Source organism: Mustelus asterias, chromosome 1 (assembly GCF_964213995.1).
Source record: "Mustelus asterias chromosome 1, sMusAst1.hap1.1, whole genome shotgun sequence".
Taxonomy (NCBI): Eukaryota; Metazoa; Chordata; class Chondrichthyes; order Carcharhiniformes; family Triakidae; genus Mustelus; species Mustelus asterias.
This window is the reverse complement of record NC_135801.1, coordinates 130,448,635-130,467,889: the sequence shown is the minus strand read 5'-3', so window position 1 is coordinate 130,467,889 and position 19,255 is coordinate 130,448,635. Positions and strand designations below refer to the sequence as shown.

The 19,255-nt window shown below is 42.0% G+C and overlaps 1 protein-coding gene across 2 annotated transcripts in view; it reads left to right on the top strand.

Annotated features, from left to right (window-relative positions):
* The window catches only part of LOC144497496 (vasculin-like), a 77,684-nt gene that overhangs the window by 28,655 nt on the left and 29,774 nt on the right, over positions 1-19,255 (top strand). For both annotated transcript variants that reach the window (XM_078218851.1, XM_078218861.1), the window contains 3 exons: positions 9,327-9,450; positions 13,521-13,741; positions 18,657-18,720. In XM_078218851.1, coding sequence (XP_078074977.1) covers positions 9,327-9,450; positions 13,521-13,741; positions 18,657-18,720 — 409 coding nt within the window. The remainder of the gene's footprint in view (positions 1-9,326; positions 9,451-13,520; positions 13,742-18,656; positions 18,721-19,255) is intronic.

Sequence of the window (19,255 nt, the reverse complement as noted above, 5' to 3'; positions counted from 1 at the left end):
CCCTCTGGACCCTTTTGTATTTCTCCCCTCTCACCTTAAACCTATGCCCTCCAGTTTTAGACTCCCCTACCTTTGGGAAAAGATATTGATTATCTAGCTGATCTATGCCCCTCATCATTTTATAGACCTCTATAAGATCACCCTTCTATGCTCCAGAGAAAAAATTCCCAATCTATCCAGCCTCTCCTTATAACTCAATCCATCAAGTCCCAGTAGCATCCTAGTAAATCTCTTCTGCATACTTTCTAGTTTAATGATATCCTTTCTATAATAGGGTGACCAGAACTGTACACAGTATTCCAAGTGTGGTCTTAACAATGTCTTGTACAACTTCAACAAGACATCCCAACTCGTGTATTCAATGTTCTGACCAATGAAACCAAGAATGCTGAATACCACTTTCACCACTCTGTCCACCTGTGACTCCACTTTCAAGGAGCTATGAACATGTATCCCTAGATCACTTTGTTCTGTAACTCTCTCCAACACCCTATCATGAACTGAGTAATTCCTGCCCTGGTTCAGTCTACCAAAATTCGTCACCTTGCATTTGTCTAAATTAAACTCCATCTGCCATTCGTCAGCCCACTGGCCCAATTGACCAAGATCCCACTGCAATCGGAGATAACTTTCTTCACTGTCCACTATGCCACCAATCTTGGTGTCATCTGCAAACTTACTAACCATGCCTCCTATATTCTCATGCAAATCATTAATATAAATGCCAAATAACAGTGGACCCAGCACTGATCCCTGAGGCACACCACTGGTCACAGGCCTCCAGTTTGAAAAACAACCCTCTACAACCACCTGGCTTCTGTCATCAAGAGTTTTAACAACACCAGGTTAATGTCCAACAGGTTTATTTGGTAGCAAATGCCATTAGCTTTCGGAGCCCTGCTCCTTTGTCAGATGGGGTGGATATCTGCTCCCAAACAAGGCACACAGAAACACAAAATCAATTTACAGAATGCTGATTAGAATGCAAATCTTTACAGCTCATCACGTCTTAAAGATACAGACAACGTGAGTGGAGGGAGCATTAGCACAGGTTAAAGAAATGTGTATCGTCTCCAGACAGGACAGCCAGTGAGATTCTGCAAGTCCAGGAGGCAAGCTGTGGGGGTTACCGATAGTGTGACATGAACCCAAGATCCCGGTTTAGGCCATCCTCGTGTGCGGAACTTGGCTATCGGTTTCTGCTCAGCGACTGTGCGCTGTCGTGTGTCGTGAAGGCCACCTTGGAGAACGCTTACCCGAAGATCAGAGACTGAATGCCTGTGACTGCTGAAGTGCTCCCCCACAGGAAGAGAACAGTCTTGCCTGGTGATTGTCGAGCGGTGTTCATTCATCCATTGTCGTAGCGTCTGCATGGTTTCCCCAATGTACCATGCCTCGGGACATCCTTTCCTGCAGTGTATCAGGTAGATAACTTTGGCCGAGTTGCAAGAGTAGGTACCGTGTACCTGGTAGATGGTGTTCTCACATGAGATGATGGCATCCGTGTCAGGGTTGTGTGGTGTTGTGGTCACTGTTCTCCTGAAGACTGGGTAGTTTGCTGCGGACAATGGTCTGTTTGAGGTTGCGTGGTTGTTTGAAGGCAAGAAGTGGGGGTGTGGGGATGGCCTTGGCGAGATGTTCGTCGTCTTCAATGACATGTTGAAGGCTCCGGAGGAGATGCCGTAGCTTCTCCGCTCCGGGGAAGTACTGGACGACAAAGGGTACTCTGTCCACCGTGTCCCGTGTTTGTCTTCTGAGGAGGTCGGTGTGGTTTTTCGCTGTGCCGCGTTGGAACTGTGGATCGATGAGTCGAGTGCCATATCCTGTCCTTATGAGGGCATCTTTCAGCGTCTGGAGGTGTCTGTTGCGATCCTCCTCATCCGAGCAGATCCTGTGTATACGGAGGGCTTGTCCGTAGGGGATGGCTTCTTTAAGGTGTTTCGGGTGGAAGCTGGAGAAGTGGAGCATCGTGAGGTTATCCGTGGGCTTGCAATACAGGTGAGGTGCTGAGGTGACCGTCCTTAATAGAGATGCGTGTGTCCAAGAATGCAGCTGATTCCGGAGAGTAATCCATGGTGCGTCTGATGGTGGGATGGAACTTGTTGATGTCATCATATAGTTCAACTGCTCCAAGTGTGCTGAGTTTCTGAAGGAAGTCCGTAGTGTCGCGACAAAAGCTGGGGGTTCTTTGTACAATGGGTTTCAGGATGCCCTCAACATAGCCAGAGAGGTTCTCGCACAGGGTCCCATTGTCTGATATGATGGATAACTCAACACATGGAGCAGTTGAACCAGGAGCACTCCTCGTCACAATGGATGTCTCGGCACTCTACACCAGCATCCCCCACGATGATGGCATTGCTGCAATGGCCTCAGTACTCAACGCCGACAACTGCCAGTTTCCAGATGCAATTTTACAACTCATCCGCTTCATCCTGGACCACAATGTCTTCACCTTCAACAACCAGTTCTTCATCCAGACACAAGGAACAGCCATGGGGACTAAATTCGCACCTCAATATGCCAACATCTTCATGCACAGGTTCGAACAAGACTTCTTCACTGCATAGGACCTTCAACCGATGCTATACACTGGATACATCGATGACATTTTCTTCCTTTGGACTCATGGTGAACAATCACTGAAACAACTATATGATGACATCAACAAGTTCCATCCCATCATCAGACACCTGAAAAACCGCACCGACCTCCTCAGAAGACAAACACAGGACAGGGTGGACAGAGTACCCTTCGTCGTCCAGTACTTCCCCGGAGCGGAGAAGCTACGGCATCTCCTCCGGAGCCTTCAACATGTCATTGATGAAGACTAACATCTCGCCAAGGCCATCCCCACACCCCCACTTCTTGCCTTCAAACAACCGCACAACCTCAAACAGCCTTCAGGGGAACAGTGACCACGGCACCACACAACCCTGACACGGATGTCATCATCTCACGTGAGAACACCATCTACCAGGTACACAGTACCTACTCTTGCAACTCGGCCAACGTTGTCTACCTGATACGCAGCAGGAAAGGATGTCCCAAGGCATGGTACATTGGGGAAACCATGCAGACGCTACGACAACGGATGAATGAACACCGCTCGACAATCACCAGGCAAGACTGTTCTCTTCCTGTGGGGGAGCACTTCAGCGGTCACGGGCATTCAGTCTCTGATCTTTGGGTAAGCGTTCTCCAAGACGGCCTTCACGACACATGACAGCACAGAGTCACTGAGCAGAAACCGATAGCCAAGTTCCGCACACATGAGGACGGCCTAAACCGGGATCTTGGGTTCATGTCACACTATCGGTAACCCCCACAGCTTGCCTCCTGGACTTGCAGAATCTCACTGGCTGTCCTGTCTGGAGACAATACACATTTCTTTAACCTGTGCTAATGCCCCCTCCACTCACGTTGTCTGTATCTTTAAGACTTGATAGCTGTAAAGATTCGCATTCTAATCAGTATTCTGTAAATTGATTTTGTCTGTGTGCCTTGTTTGGGAGCAGATATCCACTCCATCTGACGAAGGAGCAGGGCTCCGAAAGCTAATGGCATTTGCTACCAAATAAACCTGTTGGACTTTAACCTGGTGTTGTTAAAACCCTTACTGTGTTTACCCCAGTCCAACGCCGGCATCTCCACATTCTGTCATCAAGCCAATTTTGTATCCATTTAGCTACCTCACCCTGGATCCCGTGAGATTTAACCTTATGCAACAACCTACCATGCGGTGCCTTGCTAAAGTCCACGTAGACAACAAGCCCTAGCAAAGTAAGAGGGAATTGGTGGGGAAAACCCTTCCACTATTTGGAGTCCTACCTACCACAAAGGAAGATGGTTGTGTTTGTTGGAAGTTGAATCATCTTGGTCCATGGACATCACCACTACCTGAGATCCTTAGTAGCATTCGAGACCCAACAAATCTTCAGGTGCTTCATCAATGACCTTCCTCCCACAATAGGGTCAGAAGTGGGGATGTTTGCTGATAATTGCACCATTCGCAACTTCTTCGCTACTAAAGCAACCTTTATCCATATACAGCAAAACCTGGAGAATATCTAGGCTTGGGCTGACATGGCAAGTAACATTTGTGCCACATATGCCAGGCAATGACCATTTCGAATAAGAAAAAAATCTCTAACTGTCTCCCCATGGCATTCAATGGCATTTCCATTGTTAAATCCCCCACTATCGAAATCTAAGTGATTACTGTTGACCAAAAACTGAACTGCACCAGCATATGAATACTGTGGTTGAAAAAGCAGGTCAGAGGCTTGGAATTCTGCAGCAAGTAACTGTCCACCAAAGCATGTCCACCATCTACAAGACACAAGTCAGCAGTGTGATGGAATACTTTCCCCTTACCTGGATGAGTGCAGCTCCAAGAACACACAACCAGCTCGACGATATCAATCATACTTGGTCAGCACCCATCCACCAATTTAAACATTAACTCCCCGCACCACCGATGCACAGTGGCCTCTATCTATACCTTAAATGTACAGTAGCAAATCACCAAGGCTCCTTTTGATGGCACCTTTTTAAACCACCAGTCTTTACATCCTAGAAGGACAAGGACAGGAAATGCTTAGGAACCACCACCCGGACGTTCTCCAAGCCACACACCATCTTGATTTGACATTATATTACTGTTCCTTCACTGCTTAATCAAAATCCTGGAATTGCCTTTCTTGCAGCACTGTGGGTGTACCTACACCACATGGACTGCAGCGGTTCAAGAAGGTGGCTCATCACCACCTTCTCGAGGGCAATTGGAGATGGGCAACAAATGGTGGCCGAGCCAGTGATGACCATCAAAGAATAAAACATAATCTCCTAAGCTCTGCTCATGATGAATCCACCAACGTTATCTTAAGTAACAGAATCAACTGCAGCAATTGTGCATTTGCTTACTCCCAGTTCCTGGATTCAGCCTTTCTGTGCTGCGTCACTGGGATCTCAGTTCAAATTTTTAAAAATATAATTTGGTTTCAAGCATTGTCAGTTTCCTCAAACTTGAAGTTTCAGTTTTATTTGTAATGCATTTGTTTGTGTTGACCTGAAAGTTCCTCCACTTTTCTAATTAAGTCACCAAACCATTAATTTTAAGCAGTTTTTGTTAAAATAACCAAAAGAATGAATTGTATGCAAATGTGCTTTGTATCCTCTTGGTGACATTCTTGCTCTCAGGAACTGTAAAAATAGCTAGTGTCCGAAATGGTAAAGTTCAGCAGTATGGTAGAGCATCTGCTTCCAAAGTTTTGGTTTAGAATACAACTTTATGATTTGGAATTGATTGTCAAATAGCACTTGAACATTTCTGTTACGATTTTTCAGGCTGTGTTAGGTATTTCCCACCTACTTGGTACAAAGGACCGTTTCCATAAACAAGCCCTTCCTACAAATTGAAGTGACTTTACAATGATCATTTAGCATTGCCCAGGATTAAGCAGAACAACCTTTGCTAGTATGACTTGCTCATAAATGACACAAGCACTCTGTCTCGTAGCGTCCATCTTCAAACAACAGAATAATCACTGTACAACTTTATGGCTTAGGCTATAGTCTATGAATCAAGCTTAAAAGGTAAACAGTAAGCAATAGCAAGAAATTAGAACTGATTTGATTTGCTAACGACCTAATATTCTTAATTGCCAACATCAAAATTTAAGAGTTGTATTACTTTTCTAACTCTCCTCGTAATACTAAGACTGGATTAGTATCTGATGTATCACATTTTGTATGTGAGGTGGAGACCCCCCTGGTGCCTTGCCTGCTCACTTCCATGTATACTGCTGTATAATGGGCATAGAGCTATTGTTAGTCAGTGAGTGCTCTCAATAAACAACATTTTCTGCAACAACCCCATCCCTCCTGGTAAATCCACCAATAACTCTGCTTTTTCAGTGTCCGTAAACAGCTCCTTGGGCAAGGACAATTTCCTAGCCAAAGTGAAATGGAAGAAATAATTTTTATCACCTGATGCTTTGACATGCGATATTTCAAAGCTATTTCTCTGTGTGGGTGGTATGAGCTAACTTTCACAGTAGGTGGCTGAAGTTGCTGAAACTTTCTTTAAACTTCAATCTGAAATGTGAAAACGTGTTCAGTTCCAGCACAAGTCAAGTCTACAGTAATCAATTTGAAGTGGTAGTGTACTCTTAAAAGCCTCTTTGTCACAATCTCCTTGACTCAGTATATGACATAGTGACTAATGCGTGCCCCTGTGAATATCATCCTTCTGCCAGGGAGTGGGGGGGATGGGGATGATTTTGTTTTGATGGTGGGAGACTATCGAAGGTTAGTGGTTGATGGCTGGGCTTTCTCTTGTCAAGATAGTCATTACTTGCCACTCAGCATAAAATTTAGCTCGCAGTTATCATCCAAGTTTTGCTGTAGGTTGGCATGGGCTGATGTATTAACTAAGGAGTTATGAATGCAACTTAATCCTGCACCATTGCTATTTCATGTCTCCACTCAACATTCTGATGTAACGAAGATCATGGAAGTGGCTGAAAATGATTGAGACAAGGATGCTTCCATGAGGAAGCCCTACGACAATGTCTGGCATTTGTGATGGCTTGCCTTTGGGAAAACCCAACCATCGTTTTTAAAATTAGGAGAAAAATGCAGAAATGGCAGATCTATAATCATGAGTGACTTTAAACAAAGCACAATCCAGCCCACGTTAGTAAGCTTAAATTTATATTTTTAATCTGCACAAATGCTGAAACCAGCCCGTAGGTAAGCCACCAGCTAACAGTTAAAACCAGAGCAGGCATCTGTTCTCATTTATTCCATCCGTAATCCCCGAACACCGCTTTACCGATTTGGCATCCTTGGTCAGCGAGAGCATGCCCTCCATCCTGGATGAACCTGTACCTGGGGTCACCATTGCAGATGTCAGAGCAGCCTTCTCAAAGGTCAACCCACTGAAACAGCCTGGATATTGTTGAATGGTGGAGCAAGCTCAATGGACCAGATAGCCCACTCCAGCACCTATTTAATTCTAAATCACACGATAATCACTGTCACGCACCACCCTTTTATTTTTGCCCTGAAATTTTGACACAGTCAGCCAAACTACTTTTATCCTGTTGCCCACTTTGATTTCCTTCCCTGAATTTCATTGCATCTCCAGCAATGATTTCTATCCAACCTCCTGCACAGTTGCATCTGAAGTACTGCAAGGATCTATCACCACCACTTGCACCAATAGTAACTTTATCTTTAAACATGGAGTTGGATTCCATGTGTACAGTGACATCACTCAGCCCCATCTCTTTACCACCTTTCCAAGTCTCTCCACTGCCTCTGTGCGATCAAGCACTCAATCCTGCAAAGCTACAATTTCCTCCACTCAAACTTTGGAAAAAATGAAACGATTGAATTTTGCAGCTCCTACCAAAAACTCCATCTTCCTCCTTTGGTCATTATTCATAACCAGAAGCTGAGACTCTGAGGTCATATCTTCATCACAAGGATAACCTGCTTCCACCTTAGTAACAGTCAATCTGTGGCTGCAACCCTCATCCATAACTTCAGCTTCTTCATTTTCCATCAACTTCAGCTCATTCAAAACTCCTGGATCATTCCTCTCACTGCTCACTTGTGTCCTTCCGAACTATGAAAGGTCTTGCCTTGCTGCCAATCCCCCAAAGTTTTTTGATTTTAATATTTACGTCCTTGTCAAAATTCTTTCATAGATTTGCTTTCTTTCTAAAGTTCCCCAGCCCTGTGACCCTCTTTCTCCAATTCTGGCCTCTTGTATATCTCTCACTTTCACCCCACAATTGTCAGCCATCTAGGCCTATGCTCTGGTAATCCCATTTTAAATTTCCACCTTTTAAAAAAAAAAAATAGATTTTCCTTTATATCCCCAACTCTGTGAGCAAGCTGTTACTCAGTCTTCCTACTACTCCTTTTGGATTTGATAACTTTTCTTTAATTACACTTCTGGGTAAATGCTTGGAATTTTAAAAAAATTAAATAGTAAAGGCTCTGATGCGGTTTGACCTAAGTTAGCATTATGATAAAACAAGCTAGTCTAAGTTAAATGCTTACTGTGTTATTTCATTCAAATATTGGGGAACTAATTTAATAGTTTGTTAAAGTGGGGAAGACTGAAGAATGTCACTGATGTAAGGCAATGGATTTTTGAGCTGCGTTATCAGATAACTTTCTCTCTGTCTTGATCTCTGTTCCCATTTTTCTCGTGCACTCTGTGTGCTGTTGTGTCTGATTGTTTCCTAGCAGGTATAAAGATGTCCTGTTATCTAAGCCATTGTACTTTTTCCTGGTAGATTGAGTCATTCCTCAAGGGATGCTACTTTAGTAGACTGTGGCAACTATACTGGAGCATAATTATGAACTTGAACACATCAACACTGTTAATTCACCTGTTCTGTATATGGAGTCACATCTGCACCTTGTATGTATATTAGATTAAGTAAGAACTTGAGATCCACCATCCCAAATGCTGTACTCAATTTGATAAGAATGTAATCAGTACATTCTCTCACAATCTCCTTTTAAGGAAACTAGCAGTGCTAGGCTGGTGACCTAGAAACTCGAGGCCTGTGATATCAAATAATCCTTCCTGTTTTTTACTATTTGCACCCTCTGGTAAGCTTAACAAATCTAGTCACATACTACTGAAAATATATAATATATCATTAATTGTGCTGTTTAAGCTGTGATTTAATTATGACAACTTCATTCTATCAGTTCTTTTGACTTTTTCAAGTCAATTGCTGTATTGTGCCTTGCTCTATCTTCAGCTTTTCTGCAAAAGGACAATAGATCACAGGACTAGCAGTAATTAACTTGTTCAATTGCCAAGTGATCAAGTTCAAATGAACTCGTATTGGGACTGGATGGGAAGTGCTTATCTGTGTTTATGGGTGCAAGTGAAACTTGACTTGCAAAATCAGCTTGACTTGGTTGGAAACATTTGTATTTCTGAGTCATAAAATGATAGATCCAAGTTAAACTCCAGGACGTACAGAAGAACTGCAGTGTCCAAGATGCTATTCATTCAGTTGGGTGTTTCGTCAAGGCACCTTTGCCTTTTTTGGTTCTACCATCAGCCAATGCTACTGAAAACAAATAATGGTCATCTCATTGCTGTTTGTTGATATTTTGTTTGTACCCAAAATGATTATTCTGTTGACAGAACAAATGACCTCTCCTTCTAGTCGTTAATTGCGTATGAAGTATTTTATAAAAGATGCAATGTGGTGCCATATCGGTGCCATTTAGATAATTTATTGCAATTGCTAATATTTGATTTGAATTTCATCTTTTTATTGTAGCAGTCACTCAGTGTTGAAAAGAATCCTGAAACTTTGATCCGACCAGAGAATCGTTACGATGTGAATCGCAGGCGACACAACTCGTCAGATAGCTTGGAGTCTTCTGGGACTCGTTCTGGCGGAGGTGTGTTAATTCATCAACTAATAAGTGTGGTGAGAAAACTACAAGTGTGTTCAGAGGTTGTTACAATCTGGTTAGGGACCAATAACTTTGTTCAAAGTAGATGAAATCCCAGCTTATTACTAAGCAAATAAAGCCACAAGATTCCAATTTCAAACAAAATAAACTTTACTGTGCAAAGTCAGAAAAGTTAGATAATCTACATATTAATCTTTCTAACATTCAGAATTAATATGAGGCAAATGCAAATTAACAGGCAAGCTGTGCTTCAACACACCACACTGCACATTGTGACAGATGTGACCAAAACAGATCCCATGGATTTCTCAGCAACCCACCCAGATGATCATGACCACTGTCAGTTCCAATATCTTGTTAATACCCTGTCTCCTTCACAAGGGATTTCAACTCCTATTTAGGAGATCTAGCCTCTGAATTCCCTCAAAAACCACTCTGTCTTGGACTGCCTCAGTGACAGCTCACATCATGGTGGTTCAATCTCTTCTCCTAAGACGGCAATCCAAGGGATTCACAAAGCTGCCTCCAATTACTGGCGCAATTCCATCTCTTTTGCAGAATGCTACCTTTCCTAAGTTGGCACTGCACAGGGTTTCTCTGCATTCCACTCTTCCAGTTACACTGAGCTATAAATGGCCTCTCCTGAACCCTAACCCTCCAGCACAGAACTGGTGACCTTCCACTACATTTTCAGCTGGTCTTCTCTGAGACCTGACTGCCTGAAGTCTGCTAACAGCAGCTTTGTGAACTACATGAGATTCAAACTGCAACTGATCCCCTCTTCCAGCAAATACACAGATAAATTGACATCACTGAACCACCCTACATTCCACCCATCTCTGCGATGATGTAGCCTTTCAAGGGTCTCTGAATGATTTTAACTAATTTAGCTCCAACTCCCAAAAGAAACTATCTCTCTGGACTGCTCTTTACAAGCACTGTGGACTTTATGCCCCGAGCTAAGTAAGCCCAGCTGCTGTTTTATGGTTCTTGCCTTTCCAGCTGTTCACCCTTTAAGTCAACATGGCCCCAACCATTTGAGTATAATAGATTTCAAGTTGTTTTAGTTTCCTTTATTCCATTTTCTACAGTTAAATTTTAATCTTCCCAGAATTAAGCATTATCCCTAAAATATTAACGTGAAGTTTGAACTTGGTATTTGTAACTTGTAGCAAATGGCAAGTACGTTGAAATGAAAGTAGTGTATTGCAGTAGTACTTTGTTGAATATTAGAAATAATATATTAATGTAACAGTGTTTGAATCTGTCACTCATTTGGCTTATTCAGTTGATTTTGTAATTTATTTCTTGGAATGTAGTTATGAAAATCCAGGCAATACTAGGACTTGAGAAAGATAGATTATTCAGCATAGAAAGTCAAAAGTGAGTGCATTAAATCAAGGCTAACCTGTCAAACCAATTAGGTGAAACTTATGACTTTTACCTGTTAACATTTTGACACATTTGATATCAAATTAATTTGCTGTGAAGTCCATTGTCTCGATTGCTCATTACTCGATATATTTAAACATTAGTAATGTATGTTGGACGTGTTCGACTGGCAGATTAGCCTTTGTCACAATGAGTATTTTGTACATTTATTGAATTTGCATAGACAAATGATATGTTCTAAAACCTTTAAATTAACTGCTCAACTCATTCATTGTATTGTAACTCATATCCCATGGGTATCATCAATGTAGTTTTATATCCTACATTAAAATTGGGTGAAGCTAATGAGAGAGAATTGATTTAATTGTTCTCTATATCCTTTTGTGTTTGTTTTCGGTGCAGTTAAAGACCCAAATACAAAACTGGATTAAGAACATAGGAGCAGGAATAGGCCAAGTGGCTCCTTGAGCCTATTCTGCCTTTCAATAAAATGATTGTTCACCTTCCACCTAAACTCCACTTTACTGCTCTATTCCCATATCCCTTGAGTCCTTAAACAGTCCAACAGTGTGTTGATCTCCGCCTTAAAGATACCCAATGGGCAAGTAGCCACGCCCTCGAGGGTGGAGAATTCTAAAGATCCACAATCCTCTTGATTGAAGAAGTTTCTATTTATCTCTGTTCTTAATGACTGACCTCTTATCCTGAGCCAATGACCCCTAGTTCTACACTTCAGCCATGGGAAGCAGCCACTCAGCATCTGCCCGTCAAATTTCACCTCTGAAATCACGTCTCATTCTTTTAAATTACAAAGAGTTCTAACTAAGATTGCTCTGAATCTTTCCTCAAATGATAACCTTCTCAACGCAGGAGTCAATCTAGTGAACTTCGTTGCAGTCCTGTTTCAGTCAAGCTTATTGTTTTTTGGATAAGATAAAAACTGTATACAATCAATGTCTTAGATAATTGCAGCAAGACTTCCTCCCTCCAACCCTCTTGCAATAAAGGGTAACATTCCATGTGCTATAACCTCATGCTGATTTTCTGTATTTTGTGTACAAGAACCTCCCAAATACCTCTGTATATCGACTTGTCGTTTCCTTTCAAATTCAACTCTATCTCACATTATTTAATCCATCTGCCACTTTATTGCCTATTCAGTTAGCTGCTGTATTTTCATTTGCAGTCTCTTTGCATCCTCATCACAACTGACCTGGCTACCTTATATTTGGCCTCCTCATTTAGGTCATTGATGCAGGTTGTAAGTAGCTGAGTCCCGAGCACCAATCCTTGTGACTTCATGCCAGTTACAATCCAAAAACGTCCTGTTTATTCTTCGTGAGTTCTCTGTCTGTTAATCCATCCTCAATCCATGCTTAAATATTAGCTTAAATCTCATTAACTCTATTCTCATGTGCCAACTCCTTGTCTGGTGTTTTTTGAATGCTTTTTGAAAATCTAATATGTACTACATCTGATAGCTCCCTCTTCTCTATGTTACCAGTTACATCATTAAAAAAGTGGCAAATTTGGCAAACTGAATTTCCCTTTCATAAAACTATGTTGAATGCACTAAATAAGGACTCCACTGAAACATTCCCAAAAGTAATAATTGCTGTACCTACATGTTACCTTTCTGTGATTCATGCAGAAGGCCTATTATTGTGATGTGGATTTTGAATATTCTCATGTTTTTGCAACAAGTCCCATTCACTCTTGTGTTTGCCGACCTATGCTGACTCCTTGTGAGCGAAGTCTTGAGCTTGAAATTATTATTCCCTGAGATCTGGGCTCCTCCAGTTCTAGCTATTTGATAGCATCCAGGATTTTAATTGCCCCACCATTGTCAAGACCCCAAGCTCTGGAATTCTCTTGCTAAACTTCTCTGCCTCCGTACCCCTCATTCCTCCTTTTTTAAGATGTTCTTTGACCAAGCTCTTATCTATCTGCCTTTAAAATCTACTTATCTGGCTCAGTGACAATTATTTTGTGATAGCTCTTCTGTGAAGGACCTTGGGACATCTTTGTATGTTAAAATTGCTCACAAAAATACAAGATGTTCTTGTTCTACTAATTGGCACAAATGAGTGCAACAGCAATGAAGTCTTGTATAGCATAGCTCAATTTCTTCATCATCCAAGACCTGCGGCAAACTTGATTTGATGTTTTGTTTCTACCACAAGCCACTCTGCTCAATCAGAATTGATCCAGTTTTCTTCTGTTTAGCCCAAAGATTTAGCTTGTAATCATGCCATCTGACCCTGTCGCATAAGATATCTTTAATTGATCTAACAATTTGCATCAAATTTGAGAATGTGTTGAAAATAAGTTCATAAGACATCGTGTTCAGAATTAGGCCATTCTGCCCATCGAGTCTGCTCTGCCATTCGATCATGGCTGATATGCTCCTCATCCCCATTTTCCTGCCCCCCCCCCCCCCCCCAACCCTTCAACCCACTACCAAATAAAAATCTGTAACTCCTCACTTACTATCCCAGCATCCACCGCACTTTGGGGTAGCGAATGATCTTTTCACACTAATGTACATAAAGGCTTTTATTGTGTGATTCTCCTTTTTTTTAGGTAAGATTGTCAAACAAATGTATTACTTTCTTGGTTTACTGATGTTTGCAGATTGGGAATAAAAAATGTTTGGTTTACAGGAAACTTTGGGAGAAAAGAGAAGAATGGTTGGCGGTCACAAGGACGGGGCACAGAAACTGTAAACCCACGAAGTGGCTACCATGGAGGAAATCCCCGTCCTCGAAGTGGCACTTTTCACGGAGGAAAAGCTCCAGCATTGCACGAGAATAATTTAACGGAAGATGAAAATGGGAAAAAGGAAGAAAAGGAGAAATCGAAGCAGTTTGAGGCTGAAGATTTTGTAAGTTGATTTTGAAAATCGATCTTCAACTAAGGTTTAATGTTAACGCTTTTTAATTTTAGTTGTAAATTCATTAAACAATCTGGCACATTTTATGTGGGCGGCACGGTGGCACAGTGGTTAGCACTGCTACCTCACAGCACTAGGTACCTGGGTTCAATTCCTGGCTTGGGTCATTGTGGAGTTTGCACATTCTCCCTGTGTCTGCGTGGGTTTCCTCCGGGTGCTTCGGTTTCCTCCCACATTCGAAAGACGTGTTGATTAGGTGCATTGACCCGAACATGCGCTGGAATGTGGCGACTAAGGTAATTTCACAGTAACTTCATTCCAGTGTTAATGTAAGCCTTACTTGTGACTAGACATAAAGTAAAGTTCAAGTTTATTTATGATAGTTGTACATTAGGTCATCGCCATATGATTTAAGATGCTAGGTATGTGTTTGGAAGCCATTTCACAAATGTAACCTGTAATGCTGTAAATTCTACAATTTAAATTGCTTTATTTTATTTATCCTCTTTTTGAAAGAAAGCACATTTTTGGTTCTCCATCAACTGCTTTTCCTTCCAACAATAGATAAACAAGCTAATATTAGGAATAATTTTTAATTTGTGTTCCTGGTGGTGATCTTTTCACACGAATGCACATGTCGCAACTTGGGTGTATGCTGCCCACTATTTTCTGGTCACTATTTTAAATTGTGCACTGAATGATCTGTACGTCTTGCTGGTGCATCTCCCTACCAGGTATACAAAGCTGACAATTCCTCCTGTTGGATTAATTTAAAATAAATGACTTTTGGAGTGCAACGTAAAAGCAAAAGAATTAATCTGATCAGCATTAGACATGTTTTTTGAAGAATGTTGAGATTTAGATTTGAGGGAACCCACCTTCATGTTTTAAATCCTTGTAAATAACCTCAACGTATAAATGTTATTCAAAGTTTTGCATTGGTTGCCATTCTCAGTGAGGAGGATCCTTACTAATTCAGTGAGCAAGATGATTTGTCTTCAAATTGAAGCAAGAGCACCTAAGGGGACCGTCTTCTTTGAAGTTTGTGCCTTGAGACCCTACTGATCTGGTGTTCTTTCCTCATTTCTTGCCCCGATCCATTATAGCAACAATAGAAAATAATATATTTGAATAGGCTTAAGCTACTAAAATGTGTATAACTTTTGTAATATATTGCTATTTATCATAGTTCCCAAACGTGATAATGAGCACAGTGTAGATGGATTTAAAAAGTGACTAGTTAGACAGGGAAGGAAGTCAGGTACCCACTTATGTCAGGGCACCTAAAGTAAAAAGAAGCTTCCCACTGAATTTACCTGACTGTAAGTAAGTAGTTCAGAGGAAGTAAAGATAACTTTAGTTATTTACTGAGGACGACTGAGTCAGCACAAAAAGGGTATATTATTCTATGATGATTCGAGGCATGCAAGTACAAATCGGAAAATCATGCTAAAATGGTATTTTATCCAACTAAGTGAGAGTTTAGCCACCCTAATATGAATTAGAAATGCCAAGCAATCTGAGCAAGTAAATGTAATGTATGACTGCATTCTGATTTAAACATGTTGTGAAAGTTAACCTGCCTTTTATATTTTTGACTTCATGACATGGCCTCATGAATCTCCCTCGAGCAGCACCTAACTCGCTGATCAGAGGCTTTGTGGTCGTGTATGGCCATAAAAGAATGTTTGTGTTTCAAGGGGCACTTATATTCCGTTTTAGCACAGGCAGATGCCACAAGAGTGATGAGGCCTACTTGTCCTCGAAGTTCATGATATGTTGCTTTTTTCAACTGCTGCAGCCCACGTGCTGAAGGTGCTCTCACAATGCTTTTAGGTAGAGAGTGCCAATATTTTGATGCAGCTCAGATGAAGAAATAGTGATGTATGTCCAAGTCAGGATGGTACTCACGGGTTTTTCTTGGGTACGTGCTGCCCTTGTCCACTAGATTGAGTATGTGCAGTGCTGTTCAAGCAGCCTTGATGAGTGCTGCAGTGCATGCAGTATATCATGTATGTATTATTCATGGACTGCTGATGACAGGAATTATGTTCCGGCTAGTGGATGAAGTGTCAATTAAGTGGGCTGCTTTGTTGTGGATAACGTAGAGCGTAAATGTTGTTGCTGGTTCCATGCATCCAGGCAAGTGGAAGTAATCCATCACATTCTTGACTTGTATGTAGTGGCAAGGTTTTGGAGAGTCAAGGGGTGAGTTACTGAAAATATGCATCTTTTGACTTGTTTTAGCAATCACGGTTATGTGGCTGTTGCAGCTGCATTTCTGGTGGCTGTGAACCCCAGGAAGCTAGTGGGTGTTTCTGAAATCATAATGTCATTGAACACCAAGAGGATGTGATCAGACTCCATGTTGGAGAAGGTCAATACTTGACACTTATTCTTTAGCTAAGCCTTTGACAAGGTCCCACAAGGAAGACTTATGAAGAAGACAAATGCACATGGGATACATGGTATTTTGATGAAGTGGATTCAAAATTGGCTCAGTTGTAGGTGACAAGTTGTTTTAGTGACTGGAACCAATTGTCTAGTGGCATATCACAGGGATCTGTGATAGGTCCCCCATTATTCGTCTTTCACATAAATGACATAGATGACAATGTGGGGGATAGGATTAGTAAATTTGCGGATGACAAAGATTGGATAGGTGTTTAACAGTGAGGCTGAGGTCCTGGGCTTACAAGAAGATATAGACGTGATGATCAAATTGGCAGATAAATGGCAGATGGAATTTAACCCTGAAAAGTGTGAGGTGATACACTTTGGAAGGAGTAATTTGACAAGGAAGTATTCAATGAACTGCATGACACAAGGAAGTTCTGTGAAACAAAGGAACCTTGGCATGTTTGTCCACAGATCCCTGAAAGCGGAAGGGCATGTTAGTCGAGTGGTGAAAAGGTATATGGGACACTTGCTTTTAACAATATATAGAATCTTGTATAGAATTTTGGTGAGGCCACAGCTGGAATACTGTGTGCAGTTCTGGTCGCCACATTATAGGAAGGAAGTGATTGCACTGGAGGGGTTGCAGAGGAGATTTACCAGGATGTTGCCTGAGATGGAACATTAAAATAATGAAGAGAGGCTGGATAGGCTTGGGTTGTTTTCATTTGGAGCAGAGAAGACTGAGGGGCGACCTGATCGAGGCGTGGAAAAAGAGCAGCTGTTCCCTTTAGTTGAAAGGGTCAGATGTGAGGGGGGCAGGAGGTTTGGGGTGGATGTGAAGAGGAACATTCGTACTCTGAGGGTGTTGACGGTCTGGAATGCGCTGCCAAAGAGGGTGATAGAGGCGAGTTGCCTCGCACCCTTTAAAAAGTACCTGGATGAGCACTTGGCACATGATACGATTGGCCATGGGCCAAGTGCTGGTAAATGGGATGAGGTGAGAGGTCCGGTGTTTCTCGTGTGTCGGTGCAGACTTGATGGACTGAAGGGCCTCTTCTGTGCTGTGTGATTCTATGAAGACATAGGCCAGTTGAATGGGTAAACAAGTGGCAGATGAAATGTAATACAGAAAAATGAGAGGTGATACATTCTGGCTGAAATGATAAGAGGGGGCAGTATAGATTTAATGGCACAGTCCTAGAGAGTGTGCAGGAGCAAACTGTAAAACTGATACCTGTTGAACAATTGGCAACTTGTTTGTGGAAGCTTCTGTAAGCTTGCTGGAAGTTGAGGTGGGCTGCTGCATTAAATTAACGTTCTGAATTTTGTGACACATCTGTGATTGTTTTCCTGAGGACAAATTACCAGTTGTGTTGCCAAGTCAAACTCAGCAATCAATTAGCAGCATGTGTATGCTGGTAATTCAGTTACTTCAGGCGGCTTTTGGATAACACTAACTTGAAGACCTGGAAGTTGACTACCTGTCAGGCAGTGATGCAAGATGACTGTGGAGGAAGAGCATAAAACAAGATTATTTGATTCGAATGAACATCAAATGTAGATCCCCCTCCCACCTACAAATTTCCCTAATTTCCTCAGGACAAATTTCCCTAATTTCCCCAGGATGCCTGCGAAGAGATTTTCGCTTTTGCATGTGTGTTGAGCGAAAGGGAAGGCAATAACTTTAGTGAGAGTAACTACTTTGTTCCCTGCCCCCTCACCTACTTGCACACTCACACTCTCTCTTCCACTTCTGTTAGACAAGCAAAAAGCAGCATTATTAACATTGGTAAGAAAAAAAGTTGCATTATCCACTCTTCAGTCGTATGAATAGAACAAAAGAACAATACAGCACAGGAACAGGCCCTTCGGCCCTCCAAGCCCACGCCGCTCCCTGGTCCCAACGAGACCATTCTTTTGTATCCCTCCATTCCCACTCCGTTCATGTGGCTATCTAGATAAGTCTTAAACGTTCCCAGTGTGTCTGCCTCCACCACCTTGCCCGGCAGCGCATTCCAGGCCCCCACCACCCTCTGTGTAAAATACGCCCTTCTGATATCCGTGTTAAACCTCTCCTCTCCCCCGAACGTCACCACCGACCTGGGAAAAAGCTTCCCACCGTTCACCCTATCTATGCCTTTCATAATTTTATACATCTCTATTGGGTCACCCCTCATCCTCCGTCTTTCCAGTGAGAACAACCCCAGTTTACCCAATCTTTCCTCATAACTAAGCCCTTCCATACCAGGCAACATCCTGGTAAACCTCCTCTGCACTCTCTCTAAAGCCTCCACGTCCTTCTGGTAGTGTGGCGACCAGAACTAGGCGCAGTATTCCAAATGCGGCCGAACCAAAGAGCATTGTCAGTGAGGTGTACTTTTCTTTTGAATGGCTAATTATTATTTGAGTATTTTAAGTTTCCAGTTATTTTTCAGTAACCTAGGCTGTAATTCTGAAAAAAATGTTTGCAAGCACTTATTAAGTTTATGCTTTCCTTTCCTTCTAGCCATCACTTAATCCTGAGTCTAAAAAAGAACTCGGCAAGAACAAATCCATAGCAGGAGTGTGGGGTGAGTTACTGACTAATTCTTAGTTATTAACTGCAATTTATAACCAGTGCAGAGTTTAACTATAAATATTGGTGTAGGGTTGGGGATACCCAAGTCTTTTAAGCTGCATAAATACACACCAGGAATTCTTGCGAGAATTTATTTGAAGTTACTGCTTTTACTGGTCTTGGTGTTCTGAATTATTTACCAGTGGGGCAATAACTAAAAACCAATCCATAAAATTCAAACTGAACAGTTTACTGTGAAATTCAGTTGATAGTGTCAGAATCAGAAGATGTGGGTTTGAGGCTCACTCCAGGACTTGACAAACTAGGCCAACACTTGAGTGCAGTACAGTGGGAGTGCTGCACTGCCTGATGCTGGTAGAACTGACGTTAAATTGAAACCCTGTCTGCGATGTGAAAGATCTCATGGTACTATTTTAAGTGAGAACAGGGGAGTTGTTCCTGGTGCCCATGCCAATATTCATTACAAAAATTGATAATCTATCACACTGTGGGAGTCGCTGTGCGTAAATTGACTGCCACGTTTTCAA